Genomic DNA, 19,473 nt, shown 5'->3' with positions numbered 1-19,473 from the left:
TGTATGATGTAGAGAATAACCAACAGTTTGATGTGGGGTGATTTGATCAGTGATTTTAGGCAATTTGGGATGATTTTAGGTGATTTGACCAGTGGTATAAGGTGATTTGGGATGATTTGAGTTGATTTGACCAGTGCAGTGATTCTGTTGTCTGTTCCCAGGTGAGCAGCCCGACCTGTCGTCAGGATGGACGATGAGGAATTTGGGAAGGGCCGTATCCGAGAGCTGCAGGAGCAGCGAATGGCGGTGCAGAAGAAGACCTACACCAAGTGGATGAACAGTGTCTTCACCAAGAACGGGGTGAGAAGAAAGACAAACTCTGTGTCTGTCACTCTGATGTGAAAATCAACCCCTAACCCCTAACATTTCCTGTAGATTTGAGAGGATTGGATAGGTGTAAGTAATGGTTATGATGGTTATCACCATCATGCTCATGCATCTACATGAGTGGGTAGGGGTTAGGAACTAGGGGGCAGGAACTACGAGGCAAGTTTGAATTCAGCTAAAATATACTGCACTGAAAAACTCTGTTTTGAGGACACAATTGTTAGATGTACCTTTTTATGATTTCTTGGAGTGGATGTCAAAACCTGTTTAAACACGCCTATTGCCACGCCTATTGCCTGGGCATGGGCCTGGTCCTGTTCTATACTAGAGCAGGTGTTGCTGGGTAAATATGTGTCTTTCTATGATGATGTCATGCTCATGACACAATGCTTATCATCATGACCTTTTCTCTCTGACCTCACCCTGGTGCTAGCTAGCTCACTGCTCTCCGACCTCACCTTGGTGCTAGCTAGCTCACTGCTCTCCGACCTCACCCTGGTGCTAGCTAGCTAGCTCACTGCTGTCTGACCTCACCTTGGTGCTAGCTAGCTAGCTCACTGCTGTCTGACCTCACCCTGGTGCTAGCTAGCTCACTGCTCTCTGACCTCACCCTGGTGCTAGCTAGCTCACTGCTGTCTGACCTCACCCTGGTGCTAGCTAGCTAGCTCACTGCTGTCTGACCTCACCCTGGTGCTAGCTAGCTAGCTCACTGCTCTCTGACCTCACCCTGGTGCTAGCTAGCTCACTGCTGTCTGACCTCACCCTGGTGCTAGCTAGCTCACTGCTCTCTGACCTCACCCTGGTGCTAGCTAGCTAGCTCACTGCTGTCTGACCTCACCCCGGTGCTAGCTAGCTCACTGCTCTCTGACCTCACCCTGGTGCTAGCTAGCTCACTGCTGTCTGACCTCACCCTGGTGCTAGCTAGCTCACTGCTCTCTGACCTCACCCTGGTGCTAGCTAGCTCACTGCTGTCTGACCTCACCCTGGTGCTAGCTAGCTCACTGCTGTCTGACCTCACCCTGGTGCTAGCTAGCTAGCTCACTGCTGTCTGACCTCACCGATTAATAAGAGTGATAAGCTGTAATTAAGAGTGATAAGCTGTAATTATTACCCCCATCATAGTGATAGCGTCCTACTTCCTCTGCAGGCAAGAATGTACAAGTAACAGCTAAGAACACATTTATTTTCTGACACTTATCAGTAATTCTACAGTATGAGATCATGTGGGTCAATGCTTATGCAACAAATGAAAACACAGAGAGGAGGACCTGGCATGGTACAGCCAGCACCAACAACATGGGAGGAATTCTCATGATTTCTGGTTTGATTTATGGAATGTGTTCCATTCTGTGCATTCCATTCCATGGGGATTTGAACATGATGTTGGGTGCACTCTGTTGGAGGCAGGGGTGGAATTCACAGAAAAGGACATCTGTATTCTTAGAAATGAGGAGGCCTGATGCCTGTTATCTACATACATACATGCTTTAGCCAACACTTCTACCTATCCCTGTTATGCCATGTACATACTGCACACATACATCTGAGTTGTATCAGAGGCCAGGCTTCTTATGCTAAAGGCGATGAGGCAGTTAGTGGAGATGTAGGCTATAAGATATCTATCTAGATATCTAATTTAGCTGACGCTTTTATCCAAAGCAACTTACATTGCAGTGAGTGCATACATTTCAGTATATATGGTCCCAGCAGGAATCAAACCACGGCCTAAGCGTTGTTAGTGCCATGCTCTACCAACTGAGCCACAGAGGACCATGAGGTCCACGAGACCTGGGACCAGGCTACCTGTGTTACAGCTTCAGGGCAGAACCAGGCCATAGTCATGTAAGAACTGTATGTACCTGGCTACTGGTGTTACAGCTGAGGCCTGAGCTTCCCCAGAGGGCTGGTTATGCTCTATCAGGGCTGAAGAGACAGACAGGCAGCCAGACATACAGGGCTGTAGAGACAGACAGACACACAGGGCTGTAGAGACAGACAGACACAGGGCTGTAGAAACAAACAGACAGACAGGGCTGTAGAGACAGACAGACAGACAGACAGGGCTGTAGACAGACAGACAGACAGACAGACAGACAGACAGACTGGGCTGTAGAGACAGACACAGACAGACAGACAGACAGACAGACAGACAGACAGACAGACAGACAGACAGGGTTGCAGAGACAGAGAGAGAGAGAGAGAGAGAGAGAGAGAGAGAGAGAGAGGGAGGGAGGGAGCGAGAAGTGCTGACACCTGGTCAATATGTAACTGTCTCTGTCTCTCAGCCAAGCAGGAAGGACACACCAGCATCCAGGGAGAGGATAGGAACTAAACTCCAGCATCCAGATAGAGAATAGGAACGAACACAATGTCCAGGCAGAGAAAAGAAACTAACCCAAGGTCTATCTCTGGCAGGGACATTACACCAATCAGACACACAGGAAAGAGAAAAGCCTGTTTATAGAATTACCTTTGTTTAATGCTACTTTGGTAGGGAAGATAACATTGTTACATTCAGATCTCATCACATCCCAGGGAGAAACATTCTCTCTCTGTGTGTCTCTGGTTTCCTCCTGTAGAACGCAGGCGTGTTAATGGTTGTTCACACCATCCACATGTAATCCTCTGTCAACCCCCCCCCCCCCCCTCCTTCTCCCCCATCTCTTTCTCTTGTTCGCTCTCTAACACACACACACACTCTCCCCTCTCTCTCTCCCTCTCTCCCCCTCTGCTCTCTCTCTCTCTATCTCTCCCCCATCTCTCTCTCCCCTGAGTGCAGTTCTGCTCCTTGTAAATCCGACCATACCCAACATACGTCTTGAATGTCATGCTAGTGGAAATGTTACAGAGGAACATAGAGAACCTTCTGAAGCTTGCAGACATGCCCCTGATGCAGCCTACACCATGTGATTACAGGGCAAACTGATTACACACTCAAACATTTATCCAGTATTTATAGTAGACTTACAGCATTATGTACACTGTGTGTGTGTGTGTGTGTGTGTGTGTGTGTGTGTGTGTGTGTGTGTGTGTGTGTGTGTGTGTGTGTGTGTGTGTGTGTGTGTGTGCAGAGAGAGAGAGAGGGGATACAGAAGGAGAGCTAGTCAGAGAAAGAGAGAGAGAGAGAGAGAGAGAGACAGAGGCCTGCTTATGCTCTCCTATAATGGCCCGGTAGAAGGCTGTCAGGAGGTAAAGTGATCTGTTCAGGGACAGACGACGCCCCTGGCGTCTGGGTTCGGGTGTGGTTGCTAGGCTGCCACAGTTTGCCACAAATACAGTCATACGGTCTTTATTGTAAAAAAATAATGTGTGGGCCTAAGATAGAATGTATATAGTATGTATACTGCTGAGCTGAGATGATTGCCTGTTCAAGAAAAAGCTAAGCCCATCTGGGCTTACCTAAAAGGGTGAGAAAAACATTCACAATGCCGCAGATAGAAATGTAATATACAGAGCTGATGTGATTGCCTTCTCTCTGTGTGATGAAGGGGTGTTGATTCTATGGGATCTATTTCTATGTGAGGGTTCTGTGAGGTTCCGCCCTCCCTGAACAAGCCCCAAGTCACAGGGTGGGGCGTCTTAGTCACTGTGTAATGAACCTGGCCAGACACACACACACACACACACACACACACACACACACACACACACACACACACACACACACACACACACACACACACACACACACACACACACACTCACACACACACACACACGGACCAGATGAGTAGATAGATGTCCAAACCTCTTTATTGCACTGCCACTGCATGCAATAGACCAACAAATCTCACAATGTCTGCAGAACAGTTTTTAACATCTTAGTAACCGTATCCATATGATATAGAGATCTGCTGATCTACGCCAGGCGACTCCTATAAAAACGAGACCAATGTCAACCGCAGCTTGAATGTGCAGCTGCTTGGGGGGCTCCCAGCGTTTCCTGCCCCTCCTAGCCCAGGCAATGTCACCAAACTACACCGGTCAGGGGAAAGAGACACCCAGCGTCACAGAATACATTTCATTTCGCTGAAGCAACAAAAGTGGCAGATTTGTCATAGTCTCCCGACTTAGACGTATTGTTATAATGTGACCCCTTTTGACTGTTTTTCAATGACATTGCACATCACATGCATTTGTTCATCACATGCAGGAATAGAGATACCTTCCGAGGAAAGAAATAAGCGATAGCTTTACTGTCGCTAGCCCTGTTGGCTGGGGTTATCAGATGACATCATTGAGGTTTGATGACAACCAGGAAGTGTTCATCAGATAATCTTCTATACAGCTAGTGTCATTGAACAAATGACTGAATGGGTATTTATTTAACCCCTATTTTACCAGGTAAATGGTTGAGAATATTTTCTCGTTTACAGCTACAGTCTGGGGAAGAGTTGCAGGGGAAAGGAGGAGAGGGGATGAAGGAGCCAACTGAAAGCTTGGGGTGTTAGATAACATTTAACCTACACATCACAGGAGGCTGGTGGAGGTATAAATCGGAGGACGGGCTCATTGTAATGCATGGAATGGAATGAGGTATGGTATCAAATACGTCCGTTCCATGCATTACAATGAGCCCGTCCTCTGATGTATACCTCCAACAGTCTCCCCTGCTACACACATTTACTCAACATGTCTCTGTGTTGATTCCTGTCCAGGAGAAGCTAGCCCTCAGTGACGTGTACACAGAGCTGAAGCCGGGGTTCCCTCTGGTCCGCCTGCTGGAGCTGATCTCCGGCGAGGTTCTCCCCACCCCAACCAGACGCACGCTGAGAGTCCACTGTCTGGAGAACAACAGCATCGCCATCAACTTCCTCAAGACCAAGGTAGATAGTATACTCCAGAGGAACAAGGTAGCTAGTATACTCCACAGGAACAGTGTATGGTCAAGGGTTGGATTTCTGAGATGTTTGGTTATTTTCTTGAATTGAATTGAAAATGAAAAATAACCACAAATCTGCGGTATCACATTACCACAGTAGAGGTCACTCGTAACACAGGGATAATAGCAATAGCAAGCATGATCATTTTGGTGAAGGTCACTCAATACAGTAAGGGCACTTCTAACTCTGTAAAAGCAGCACTCCTGCCAAGAAGACACGTTAACCAATCCCTCTCCTCTCTCAGATCCGTGTGGATCTGATTGCTCCAGAGAACGTGGTGGATGGAGACAAGACGTTGATCTTGGGCCTCCTCTGGATCATCATTCTCCGCTTCCAGATCGGAGCCATCAACTTGGACGAGGTAGTTAATTACTACTAGACATGGCATGGGCGTGGAATACTCCTCAGTAAAAGCAGATACGTCATATTGCATAGTATATCTATGAATCTGATTGACCCTGTCCTGCAGACCAGTGGAGGTGGCAGCACTGCCCGTCGCTCTGCCAAGGAGGCCCTGCTGATCTGGTGCCAAATGAAGACCGCCGGTTACGCTAACGTTAACGTGACAGACTTCTCTAGCAGCTGGAGGGACGGCCTGGCCTTTAATGCTTTAATCCACGCACACAGGTACTGAGACACACACGCACACACACACACACACACACACACACAAACACACACATGCGCACACACGCACACACACGCACACACACACACACACACACGCACACACACACACACACACACACACACGCGCACACACACACACACACACACACACACACACACACACGGACCAGATGAGTAGATAGATGTGTTAGTGCTGGGCTTGAACAAAAGAACAAAAGCCTGCACACCCAGTAGCTCTCCAAGACCGGAGTTGGAAACCTCTCATGTAGCTCAGTTTGTTTATATGTTTGTATGCAGATGCACATGAATTGGCCACTCTATGCATCTCATGTCTAAACTGACCAACCTGCTGTATCTCCCACGAAGGCTGTGATTAGTTGACTGAAACACATATTAAAGGCTAAACTAAAGGCTGCACACCTAGTAGCTTTTCAGGACCGGAGTTGGACAACCATTAATCTAGCTACTTCATTAATCTCATGTCTAAACTGACCATCTATCCCCTCCCAGGCCAGACCTGTTTGACTACCAGCGTCTGCGGGAGGACGACCCCAAGAGGAACCTTGGCCATGCCTTCTCCCTGGCGGAGGCGGAGTTTGGGATCATGCAGCTGCTGGACGTGGAGGACATGGTGGTTCCTCACCCTGATGAGAAGTCCATCATGACCTACGTGTCCCTCTACTACCACTACTTCTCCAAGATGAAGCAGGGCCAGACTATCCAGAAGAGGCTGCACAAGGTCAGTGGACAGAGTACAGCAGTGGAGGTTGGTGAAGGTAGAAATTGGAGGACGGGCTCATTGTAATGCATGGTACCAAACACACAATTTCCACCTCCACCAGGCTCCACTGCAGTAGACCTGTTTCAAATAGTATCTGAAATCCTTTTAAATACTTTAGCACTTTTGGGACTATTCCATTGGTTCAGTTCCACCAGACAAACACAGTCAAGCACAGATAAGTGTTTGAAATCATTTCAAATACTATTTGAGGTCTGGTAAATAGAGTAGATTAATCCATTTGGACCCCCTCCATAATAACTTCTCCCAACTGACAAATCTATGAAAAGAGTTTTTAAAAGGTCCGTATATAGTCTACAGCTTAACAACAACGTTTTCCCTAAGTGTACTCTGGCACTTATTCTGGATCTATTGAACCGATTGGCTATATATATTTCCAGTCGGCTTTTATCTGACTCAGCATGATGGTAAGCTGTGTGAGAGAACTCTGTCTATGTGTGTAGATCAGAGAGTACAGAGATGGGCTTGGATGCTACTTTGTGATGATAGTTGATAATAGTATACGCATTCTCCTTTTATTGTTGACCAAACAAACATACCGTGTGTATGTGGATGTGGAAGGCGAGGGAAGGTTAGATTACTCTGTATAATGTACACACACACACGCACGCACGCACGCACGCACGCACACACACACACACACACACACAAATAAACGTCAGCATTCAATACCCAGACCTGGGCTCTAGGCCCCCTCTGCTGGCCGTAGTGTGAACTGCACCTGCCTTATCTTGAATTGGGTTTGTAGACCAGGGGTCAGTGCGCCACTCCTCCTACCTTTCTAGACCTGTAGCTTGCAGGATTAAGGGATTTCAGTGTGGAGGAGAAGGGCAGCACTGGGAGCATGGGGGTGGAGCTACGGCTAATCAGATCAGTCCTAACTAACTGACACAGATCCGGTAATGCACAGCTGAAGTGTGTGTGTGTGTGTGTGTGTGTGTGTGTGTGTGTGTGTGTGTGTGTGTGTGTGTGTGTGTGTGTGTGTGTGTGTGTGTGTGTGTGTGTGTGTGTGTGTGTGTGTGTGTGTGTGTGTGTGTGTGTGTGCATGTGTGCATGTGTGTGAGTGTGTCTGTCGGTGCTAGTCTAGCTGAGGACAAGAGACACTGTCTGAGACTTATTGTTGCCCGGAAGCTCTGTGCATTTCACCGAGGAATCTACTCACTGACAACTAGTGGATTTGAGCACACGGGTGGATTTATCAGACTGTCAGCCTGATATAGAGTCTGATTAACAGTGCTTTACAGGTAGAGATCAGTGAAGGCTATTGGCTATCGTTAGGGTTAGGGTTAGACCCTGTGACACATGCAGAGCTGCTGCAGGACTGAGAGGAGCCTGTGTCTGTTATGGACAGAGCCAAGCCACCGGATGACACGATGACACACCCAGTCTACTCTATGAGGACACGTGGGCACAGAGACAAATATATGTAATTGAGCTGAGGGGCTAGAGGAGGGGAAGGAAGGAGAGGAGGGGAGACCATCCAGGTGTATTACAGGATGACTGTCACAAAGAGCTGTAGACATTGACAACGAGGAGCTGGTTGTTTTTAAAGCAGCGGAGGTCCCAGGTGTGACGTTGAAGGGACGTTGTGAGGAGGTTGTGAGGAAGTTGTTAGGACACTAGTGGCCATGTCCTTCGGTGGGAGGCTGAGTACTCAGTGGTTCAGGTCGCAACACAGGAGAGAGTCGACTGTTGGATCTCCGATCCTGAAACTGAGCAAGGTGTGTATCTGTACCTGTGTGTAGTGTATATGGTGTGTAGCTGTTGTGTGGACCTGAACCTGTCTTGTATCATGTGTATATGTATCTGTGTAGTGTGTATGTGAGGGCTTTGAGGGCTATCTGTGTTGAGCACAACATCCACATGGATTTGTGTGTAGTTTTTGTAACAGTGTAAAGCTCCCTCTATCCGTCCTGTAGATTGTCGGCCTTCTGGCCTTTAACAGTGTAAATCTCCCTCTGTCCTGTAGATCGTAGATCTTCTGGCCTGTAACAGTGTAAATCTCCCTCTGTCCTGTAGATCGTAGATCTTCTGGCCTTTAACAGTGTAAATCTCCCTCTGTCCTGTAGATCATAGGTCGTCTGGCCTTTAACAGTGTAAACCTCTGTCCTGTCCTGTAGATCGTAGGTCTTCTGAAGGAGCTGGATGATCAGAAGGTCCAGTATGAGAGCATGGTGTCTGACCTGCTCCAGTGGATCAAGACCAAAGTAGTCGATCTGAACGACCGAACCTTCCCCAACTCCCTCAGAGACATGCAGCTGCTGGTGACCTCCTTCAAGACCTACCGCACCGTGGAGAAGCCTCCCAAATACCAGGTAATGCCTCTTTTCTCTCATCCCTCTTTCCTTCCTCCATTACTTTGACTCTGTCTTAACTTTCTTTTTCTCTCTTTATCTTTCATTTTCTCTCATTCATTCATTTTCTGACTCACTCACTCACTCACTCACTCAATCCCTCCCTTCCCCTCCCTCCTCTGTTCATCCCCCTCCTTCTAGGAGCGCGGGGCGATGGAGGCCCACCTGTTCAGCCTGCGTACCAAGCTGAATGCCAACAACCAGTGGGCGTACGTCCCCCCGGAGGGTAAGACCCTGGGGGACATTGAGAGGCACTGGGCCCTGCTGGAGCGGGCTGAGCATGAGAGGGAGAGTGCCCTACAGGGGGCGCTGCTGAGGCTGGAGCAGCTGGAACAACTGGCACAGAAGTTTGGGAGGAAGGTAAGATGTGGCACTATTTGTCTATGAAGCTATAAACAGTCTACTACCCTGCTGTAACATCAACTAGGTTTCCTATGCTAATGAATTACTCAACAAGACAATATCAGCCTCCAGGTCTTGAATTGTATTGATATTGTCTGATCACACTTGACAAGTCCATGTTGTTGTTTAGTTATCACCTCCAGCACATTCTGTTTTTAACTTTCTACTGAGTTCTGTGCATTTCTGTCTGTCCTAATAAATACACCCCAGGCAGCATTTGGAGAGGGCCAGACTACCATTGTCTGCCTACTAACCACTTGACAAGCCCATGTTGTTATTTCTGGCTCTCCCTGCACATTCAGTTTTTACATTTGTATTGAATATTGTGTTTATCTAAACTCACTTGACCTGTCTTGATAACTAACCTGTAACCTATTAGTTTCTACCAGTCCTAATACATACTCTAACCTCCAGGCTGCACTGAGAGAGGGGTACCTGGAGGACACACTGGGCCTGGTGAGGAGACAGGACCTGAGGGGTTTTCGGGTCCTGGAGGAGGCCCAGGCTGCAGCCCGGCGCCTGGAAGCCCTACAGACAGACGCCCTGGCCAGGGAACCACGCTTCAGAGCCCTCAGTGACATGGCAGCTGTCATAGAGAGAGGAGACTACCACAGCAAGGCCCATGTAACCAGAAGGTAGGACTCAGGTGGGGTGTGGTGGGGTGGGGCCCAGGTCACCAGAAGGTAGGGCTCAGGAGGGGTGAGGTGGGGTAGGGGGTGTGTGGGGGGCATGGGATGGCAGCATAGAATCATAATAGATGATGCAATACCTTCATGGTTGTTTTTCTTCCTGCATTTCAGAGAGGTGTCCATCACCAAGCGTTGGAAGGACCTCCTCCAGCAGCTGCAGCAGCAGAGAGAACACCTAAGTGACATCATGGTCACACTGAGTGTGCTCAGAGACATAGAGCTGGTCTCTCAGGAGCTGAAGGACTTACAGGTACAAGACACACACAGAAAACAATGAATTGATGCATTGTGAGGTTTAAATGTTTACACAGATTCAAAGTGCGGTTTACACTGTATAATTCAAACTAAGGTTGAATGTTTATACAGCTACTGTAAATGGCACTCTCTCTCTCTCTCTCTCTCTCTCTCTCTCTCGCTCTCACACACACACACACACACACACACACACACACACACACACACACACACACACACACACACACACACACACACACACACACACACACACACACACACACACACACTCTAGCTCCTAGCAGGCTCATCAGAGCTGGGTAAACAGCTGCCAGAGGTGGTGTCTCTGCTGCAGAAGCAGGACCTGCTGGAGACCCAGATCTCGTCCCAGGGCGAGAGCCTCAGTGCCATCAGCAGCAGTGCCTTACAGGGGACACACAGGGACACCCAGCAGGTCCAGACCCGGGTCAAAGCCCTCAACGCTCAGTACAACTCTCTGCTCGCCCTGAGTAAGAACAGGTGAGGAGATCAAAGATGTAGATATAATATTGTGATATTGGAAAATGTTTGTAAATAAAAGGCATTAATTGATTTGACTGATTTTATTTGATGATGATGAAAATACTGCTGGAGTTGGAGGAGAGATAACATGAGCTACATTTTGGGCCTTTATTTAAGCAGTCATATATTTAACAAGGGGACCCTGCATACACAATTTACAGTTATACATCATACAAAGTGACAACATTATAAAACACAATCAAAGTTGATGTATTTGGTTGTTATCGTGTGTGTCTCCAGGAGGAAAGCCCTGGAGGGCCAGCTGAAGCTGTTTGAGTTCTTCCATGACTGTGAGGAAGTGGAGGCCTGGATCTATGAGCGCTGGCTTCTTCTACAGACAGCAGCCCTGGGCAGAGACCTCAGCCAGATCACACTGGCCGTCCAGAAACACAAGGTGATGATTAACTGAACGAATCAATGAATGACAGATATTGTAATTTATTATCGTTTCTATACCAAGCTGCCGCCTTGAACTGTCATGCTGTAGAATACATAGCAGTAATGTTGCAACAGTTACTCTGAATGCTTAATAACCGGGTAATATTAACAGAGAATACATACTTATACCATTTTTTTTAACCTTGTGTTTATTAGGGCCGGGCGTTTATTTGCTTCAGTATCATTAGTGACCCTGCTATTGTTGTAGACCGGTGTTTGTTGGAGGCTTTGTACTGATTGGAAGTTTTACTGTATGTAGTTGTATATGTACATGTGTTAACCCAGCGTTGCTCTCTCAGGTTCTGGAGGCAGAGGTCCAGTCCCATGAGCCTCTGTGTTGGGGGGTGGTGAGTCGTGGCCAGGAGCTGTGCAGCAGGAAACAACCCAGTGACCAGGACATCCAGAAGTGGGTCAGAACCCTGAAGAAGCAGTGGACACACTTGAAGGACGAAGTAGCCAACCGCAAGAACAGACTACATGCAGCTACCGTCATCAAACAGGTTACACATTTTAAACTTTGAGCTGAGGCTGGGTTCCCAGACACAGATTAAGCCAAATCTTGGTCACTTTCAAAGAGGAATCTCCATTGAATATATTTTACTGGAAGTAGGCTTTGTGTCAGGGACAAAGCTCTCAATGTTCTGAAATGTCATACAAATAGATAGGATGACAGAGGAATGATAGGGGCTATAGAACATGTCAGAGGACGATATGAATATCAGAGAAACAGCACAATGACACACTCTTCTTCTCCTCCTCAGTACTTTGCAGACGTAACGGAGGCCAACTCCTGGCTGAGCGACAGGAAGCCCTTCCTCACCAGTGAGGATTATGGAAAGGATGAGTCCAGCACCAGCGCTCTGCTACAGCGCCACCTGCGGGTGGAGAAAGAGATGGGCGCCTACGTCTCAGAGATCAAACGACTGGGGGAACAGGCCAAGGGCGCCTCCCAGCTGGCCCCTCTGACAGTGAGTTATTTTAGTTACACACACACATACACGCATGCACACACACATGCATGCACAGACAGACACACACACACACACACACACACACACACACACACAGAGACACACAGACACACACACACACACACACGCACACACGCACGCACAGACATACATGCACGCACGCACACATGCACTCACACACACACACACACACACACACACACACACACACACACTCTCTCTCTCTGAGTGAAAGCGGTAATGCTGACTACCACCCTCTCTTCATGCAGGCGGAGCTGCAGCATAACAAGATGGCTCAGTACAGTGACTCCTCTGATGAGGAGGAGGGAGGAGTGACCTCCCACAGGGGAGGGGAGGGAGGAGGGAAACTCACTCTGACCTCTGCTACCAAGTCCCAGACACAGAAACATACACAGGAGAACAAGGCCAAGATCAGGTTCAAATACAGAGGTACACATTCTCTCTTTCAGACAAATCGTGGTCAGCTGCATATTCCAAAACATCCCATCAAATGCCATTAACTGTATTATATGCTCCTACTTATTTAATATGGCCATAAAAGTGAGTTGTGTGTGTCTATCGTTCAGGTGTGGTGACTTTGGACCGAGGTGAGATCGTGACGATCCTCAAGAGAGACCAAGATGACAAGTGTCTAGTGAGGGACAGTAAAGGCAACGAACAGCTGGTCCCGAAGACGTACCTCACAGAGCTGCCCTCTGCAGTAAGGATCACTGTTATCTGTCTTATAAATGTCGACTAAGCACTGTATCAGTATCTGCTACTATGCATCCCAACAGTAGTCAGAGCAGTATATATTTGCTTTATAGGATAAAATGTAGCAGTTGATAGTTAGTTCAAGTTATCATGACTTTGAGATAGACAGAAACATATCCTGCTCAGAGTACAAGGACCGTGTCCCTCATTCTTACTTCCTTCTGAAATAGACCACACCCCTTTCACCTGTTCCGTCCACCAACGGGGTGTCTGAGAGCCCGTCCAGGAAGGCAAACCGGGCACGGCGTAGGCGCTCCATGCGTCGTGGAACGGCGGAGATCCAGACAGCGGGGATTCCTGACCCCCACTACCAGGGGACCACCATAGAGGACACACAGAGCAGCCTGGATAGAGACTTCCACAGCCTCTACAACCTGGCCAAGGTGAGACAGATAGAGACTTCCACAGCCTCTACAACCTGACCAAGGTGAGACAGACAGAGACTTCCTCTTCAACCTGGCCATGGTGAGATAGACAGAGACTTCCACAGCCTCTATAGCCTGACCAAGGTGAGACAGATAGAGACTTCCACAGCCTCTACAGCCTGACCTAGGTGAGACAGATAGAGACTTCCACAGCCTCTACAGCCTGACCAAGGTGAGACAGATAGAGACTTCCACAGCCTCTATAGCCTGACCAAGGTGAGACAGATAGAGACTTCCACAGCCTCTATAGCCTGACCAAGGTGAGACAGATAGAGACTTCCATAGCCTCTGCTACCTGGCCAAGGTGAGACAGATAGAGACTTCCATAGCCTCTGCTACCTGGCCAAGGTGAGACAGATAGAGACTTCCATAGCCTCTGCTACCTGGCCAAGGTGAGACAGATAGAGACTTCCACAGCCCAAGGTGAAGGGACAATCTTACAGCTGGGTTGGTTTGAAATGAGTGTGTGTGGAGTGTGTATTGTGCACTGTGATAAAGATAATGATTTCACACAATGATTTTCCATAGAAATGCACAATGGAAGTATCCTGTCATATCATGTTGTATCATGAACATGTGTGTGTGTGTTATATCATTTCCCCTCCACAGTCACGTAGGAAGGTTCTAGAAGAGACGGTCCGCCTGCACCGGTTTTACCACACCTGTGAGGAGTTTGAGTCGTGGATGGAGGACAAGGAGAACATTCTCAACACCTTCACCACCAGCTCTGACAACGTGGGGGTCATACAGGCCAAATACGAGGTAGGAGCTGCCTCAACTAACTACCTGCCCAGGGACTACAGATGGGATTTAACCTTTTGCAATATCAAACACATTCACTGAAATGTTGATTAATGTGTCCCTGTGAAATTAATCAAAAATACAGTAAAGCAACCAGCTTAGTCCCCATCTAAATTAATCTTCCTCTTACGGTAGCTGTTACTGTATAGATCCATCACTTGGACTCAACCTTGTCTTTAACTTTGTCTTCCAGAACTTTGTGACTGAGCTGGCGAGTGGGAAGAGCCAGCTGGATGACATCACCAGACTAGGAGAAGAGCTGGTGAAGAGCAGACACCCTAAACACAGAGAGGTCCAAGCCAGGCAGGGGCAGGTCACACGCAGGTAGGTGGGGAAGAGATATCTAATGGGAAGCTTAAATACATTTCTATATGATTTGGGCTGTGTCTCAATCGGGAAGACCTCTGTCTTTTAAGGCAGAGTTTGAAAGCAGGTTAAAATCTGCATTTTAAGGTATGTCTGCTAAGATTTGCGTTTATATCAACTGTTTTCACATTCCCCTGCCTTCCAGTGTAAAAAGCTGTTATGCATCGCACCAGCACTACAGTATATGTTTGTAATGTGTGTGGTGTGTAATCCTGTTACATTTCAACATTCAATGGCACTAACATCTAATAATAAAAATATGCTGGACTCAAGAGATGTAAATCTCAATGTGACTTCTCATGTTAAATAAAGGATTTTAAAAATCTCTATATATTGTTCTCCTCCTCCATGTCTTCAGGTGGGAGCGTGTCCAGAGGCTGAAGGAGGAGAAGGGTCATGAGTTGCTGAGCACGGCGGACGTGAGGTCCTTCCTCCAGAGCTGTGAGGAGGCCCGTGCCCAGCTCTGTGACCAGCTGAGCCAGCTGGATGAGGTGGACATGGGCTGTACCCCTGCCACCCTGCAGGCTGAGGAGAGGGCACAGACCCAGGCACTCTGGGACATACAGACACTGGAGAGGAAGATAGCCTACCTCAAGAGTGTGGCCAGAATGTAAGGAGGAGTTACGTTATCCTCTCTACCTGGTTCTCTTCTCACATTTGCATATTAATAATCTTGTCTCAGACATGGACTGTAGTGCACACCCGCTAGATAGTCATCTTTAAAGATACCATTCAGTTTTAGAATGAATTCCTGTGCATTTCAAAAACGTCAATTGCATTGCCATACTGAGTGGTCTTTAAAATATCATGTGTTGATTATCTTACACTCATACACCATTCATCCTGAGACACCTATGCTCTCTATTGCCCCCTGCCCCCAGGAAGCAGGACTGCAGCCCTGCAGAGAGCACAGCCATCATGGAGGAGGTTGGAGGTCTAGAGACTCTGCTGAAGCAGGTGAGGACCCAGGCTACACACAGACAGAGACAGCTGGAGGAGGCTCGCAGGCTGCAGATGTTCCTCCACGAGACCAGGGACCTGACCATGTGGGCCGGGGCTGTCGAGGACCGTCTGCTGCAGGAGGACACGGCCGTGGACGTAGCCTCAGCTCTGGCCCTGCTGGAGGACAACCAAGACTTGAAGCTGGAGATAGACCACCACAGAGACAGGTGAGACCACCACAGGGATAGGGACAGGTGAGACCCCCACAGGGACAGGGACAGGTGAGACAACCACAGGGACAGGGACAGGTGAGATCACCACAGGAACAGGGACAGGTGAGACCACCACAGGGATAGGGACAGGTGAGACCACCACAGGGACAGGGACAGGGACAGGTGAGACCACCACAGGGATAGGTAAGACCACAGGGAAGAGAGGTGGAGGAGATAGGTTGAGTTGTGGGGGGGGGACAACCCTGATTGATTACAGGGTACACCAGAGGGAGGTTTTGAGTTTTTGTGCTGAACTTTCTATGTTTCCTTAAAAAATGTTCAAGATACCGTACTGTTAGTGTTTGTTGAATATAATAGCTTAATATTTATGCATGTATTTAACATGTATAATGTCTCTAAATCTAAGGCTGAAAGACATGGAGAAACTAGGAAAGTCCCTCCAGCAAAACCTGAAGGGAAACAGAGGTGCAGCGGACATCCATAAGACACTGGAGAAGCTGAATCGTGATTGGACCAAGCTGGACAGGCTGTGGTCCAGTAGGAACAGGAGACTGGAGCAGGGGGTGGAGCTCCAGAAGCTGAACCAGGAAGCAGAAAGGATAGAAGCAGGCCTCTCTGGTCATGAGGCCAGGCTGAGGGTCAAAGACCTGGGGGTGAGTGGGGGTGAGGGGGGAGACCTGGGGGTGAGAGATGGAGGTGAGGGGGTATACCTGGGTGTATGTCTTCACCCTTGTTACTTTATTGGGTGGTTACCTGGACACAGATTAAACCTACTCCTGCTCCAGGACACTTTCAACTGAGACTGTCCAGATGCTTTTTAATACTGGACAAGGCTTAATTTGGGTTTGGGAAACTAGCTCTCATGGGTTCAATAAGAAAGGCATAATAAGAGGCAAAGAGGAGGACCCCACACTCTGTATGTGAAGTGGCCGCTGTGCGACATTAAGCTCTGTCTGACATTAAGCTCAGATCTGCTTAAAACCCTTTATTTATAAAGCCCCTGATGTTAATAATCTTAGGATGATACCTGTAGGCTTAAATGTAAATAGAATAGAATCTCTGTGTTGGTAAGGTCTGCTGTTAGGGCTTCTGTGTTGTGACTCTGTAGTTTGTGTCTATGTTGTGACTGTCTGTGGTATGTCTCTGTGTGTTGTGACTGTGTGTCTGTGTGTTGTCTCTGTGTGTTCAGGACTCGGTAGACAACGTCCACAGCCTCCTGAGCAGACAGGAGGAGCTGGAGGGGCTGCTGAAGGCTCTGGACCAACAGATCAGCCTCTTCCAGGACAAGAGCAATGAACTTGTTGACAAACGACACTTCGCTGCCACTCAGTAAGACCTTTGTTAACCATTTGAAGATCCTGCAACATAGTGATAATAATCAAATCAAGTCAAGCTTTATTTAAAGTGCATTATTACACTCTATCAGTGCACAATAGTGAGATCTCATGTATTTTTGTATGTATGACTTCTTAGGATACAGGAGAGGTCTGGGGGTATTCAGGAGCGCAATAGGAAGCTTAGGGAGAACAGCAGACAGAGAAGGAGTCAACTGCTGGCCTCTAAGAAGTATCAGGTACATCTGATGTTGAATGACACAGTTCAATGGCATCATATAATGACATTCATATGTACCATAACATACTGGTTTTGGAATATGGGCAATGTTGCAACAAACACTTCCTAGATTAAATCTAATAATATAAATAGCGATGATCATAATGATCATAGTTGTCACGGTACATCATGACATAGTAGATGGTTTGTCTGCTATCACACTGGCATCAAAGCACTCCAGAACCATGTCGTTGTTCTCCCTGTGACCAGGAGTTCCAGAGAGAGGCGGAGGAGATGCTTCTGTGGATGGAGGAGAAGTTCAAGATCGCAGAGGACGAGTCGTACCGTGACCCGACCAACGTCCTGCGCAAGCTGAAGAGACACGAGGCAGCCGAGAAGGAGATGCAGGCCAACCAGGTGTGGCTGGACAGACTCACACAGGTATGTGTATGATTGTGTGCATATTTAAAAACAGGTGCTACCCAAGTCATTTGCTTCATTAGATTTAAGTGCAGGCTTCCTCTATAGGTATTTAATCCGATTTCAGCCTTCACTGATTTCATCCTATACTGAGCATACACAGCTCAAAATGACATTATCTTCTTCAAATTACGACCAATTAAAATGACATAAAACTCAACCTGCTGTCTCTGTGTACCAGCTAGGGGAGCAGATGCTAGCGGAGGACCATTGCAACAGCCAGAGCATCCGTAAGAAGTCGTCCCAGGTGAGCAGTTGCTGGTCCAGACTCCAGGGGAAGATGACGGAGAGAGGAGACAAGCTGAGGCAGGCGGGGCAGCAGGAGCAGCTGATGGAGCTGCTGCAGGTAAGACACTGAAACACTGGAGCTACTACACACACCCTGTATACTGAAAACAATATGGATATAATAATGATATTCTGGAATTCTTCTAGGCATATTCTAATGAGCCCGACTCCTAGCTTGATAGCAGGGGAGGCAGGCGGAGGTAGAAATCAGAGGACGGGCTAATTGTAATGCATGGAAAGGAATGAGGAATGGTATTAAACATGAATGGTATTAAACTAGCCTCCACTGCTTGAGATTTAGCCTAATGACTTGAATTTTCATGCAATACAGTAGGATGCAAATGGAAAATGCCTGTGTCTGCAGTATGTAACTGGCAGGGTTTGAACTGGGGACCTCTCGCATAATTGACCCACTTAAACCGTGATACAAAGAGGACATGCTCATGGTAGGAGGGCTGCATTTGAGAAGTTGCAGGCAGGGCTACTTATCGTGAGAGTGTGATTCCAAATCACCTATGCTACACATACAGTACATCAACTTAGAATTCATCCCACTGTAACCAAATATTTCTTCTTCTCTCCTCCCAGGATGCTAAGCTGAAGATCGAGGCCATCCAGAGGATGCTGCTGAATGCAGCCAAAGGTCACGACCTCCGCTCCAGCCGTCAGCTGTTGAAGGAGCACCAGCAGTTGGAGCAGGAAGCTCAGGAGCTGGCTGACAAGATCAACTCCATCGTGACGCGAGCCCAGCACCTCGCCACCAACCACTTCGACTCCCAGAGGATCCTGCAGGAGACGGACACCTACCTCAAACTGTACGTGAGGAGATGAATACTGATATGAACTGTTAACACATTCACGATTATTATGATTATATGATCATATTACTTGTTGAGTCATAGCTGAGAGGTGTTTTTTGTTAGTGGAAATAAGACTAGACTCAAAATCGAATCGAATCTGAGAAGGGTAGAGAATTGGAACTAAACCAAGGTTTGTACCTTGCCTTTCAGGTTCAAGTCCCTTCAGAAGCCTCTGGACCGGCGTCGGGCCCAGCTGGAGGCGTCTGTGGCCCTGTACGGGTTCTACCACGACGTTGATCTAGAACTCTCCTGGATCACAGAACACTACCCCTCCTCTGGGTCTACCAACTATGACAAGAGCCTGGCCGGAGCCATCAGCCTGATGCAGAAGCATAAGGTACTATCAGTGCACAATGTCAGAATAAGAATGGAGTCAATGGTTTATACAGTACAGGGGAGGCTGGTGGAGGTAGAAATCAGAGGACAGGCTCATGGTAATGCATGGAATAGAATGAGGAATGG

The 19,473-nt window shown here is 47.8% G+C and overlaps 1 protein-coding gene across 1 annotated transcript in view; it reads left to right on the top strand.

Moving 5' to 3' along the window:
- Nucleotides 1-186: 186 nt before the first annotated feature.
- The window catches only part of sptbn5 (spectrin, beta, non-erythrocytic 5), a gene marked incomplete at its 5' end in the record, with an annotated part of 43,525 nt that continues 24,238 nt past the window's right edge, over nt 187-19,473 (top strand). Inside the window, 27 exons of the mRNA XM_083684096.1 lie at nt 187-300; nt 4,986-5,153; nt 5,455-5,571; nt 5,680-5,837; nt 6,351-6,579; nt 8,760-8,954; nt 9,135-9,353; nt 9,810-10,030; nt 10,196-10,334; nt 10,614-10,837; nt 11,120-11,273; nt 11,617-11,817; nt 12,079-12,285; nt 12,558-12,738; nt 12,876-13,009; nt 13,233-13,445; nt 14,097-14,249; nt 14,482-14,612; nt 15,013-15,264; nt 15,536-15,823; nt 16,236-16,482; nt 17,019-17,158; nt 17,303-17,402; nt 17,654-17,824; nt 18,045-18,209; nt 18,740-18,966; nt 19,162-19,348. Of these exons, the coding sequence (XP_083540222.1) occupies nt 187-300; nt 4,986-5,153; nt 5,455-5,571; nt 5,680-5,837; nt 6,351-6,579; nt 8,760-8,954; nt 9,135-9,353; nt 9,810-10,030; nt 10,196-10,334; nt 10,614-10,837; nt 11,120-11,273; nt 11,617-11,817; nt 12,079-12,285; nt 12,558-12,738; nt 12,876-13,009; nt 13,233-13,445; nt 14,097-14,249; nt 14,482-14,612; nt 15,013-15,264; nt 15,536-15,823; nt 16,236-16,482; nt 17,019-17,158; nt 17,303-17,402; nt 17,654-17,824; nt 18,045-18,209; nt 18,740-18,966; nt 19,162-19,348 (4,935 nt within the window). The remainder of the gene's footprint in view (nt 301-4,985; nt 5,154-5,454; nt 5,572-5,679; nt 5,838-6,350; nt 6,580-8,759; nt 8,955-9,134; nt 9,354-9,809; nt 10,031-10,195; nt 10,335-10,613; nt 10,838-11,119; nt 11,274-11,616; nt 11,818-12,078; nt 12,286-12,557; nt 12,739-12,875; nt 13,010-13,232; nt 13,446-14,096; nt 14,250-14,481; nt 14,613-15,012; nt 15,265-15,535; nt 15,824-16,235; nt 16,483-17,018; nt 17,159-17,302; nt 17,403-17,653; nt 17,825-18,044; nt 18,210-18,739; nt 18,967-19,161; nt 19,349-19,473) is intronic.

The sequence above is a fragment of the Argentina silus genome (genome assembly GCF_951799395.1).
Source record: "Argentina silus genome assembly, chromosome: 13".
Lineage (NCBI taxonomy): Eukaryota > Metazoa > Chordata > Actinopteri > Argentiniformes > Argentinidae > Argentina > Argentina silus.
Note: the sequence above shows the minus strand (reverse complement) of the source record. Positions and strands in the feature narration are given on the sequence as shown.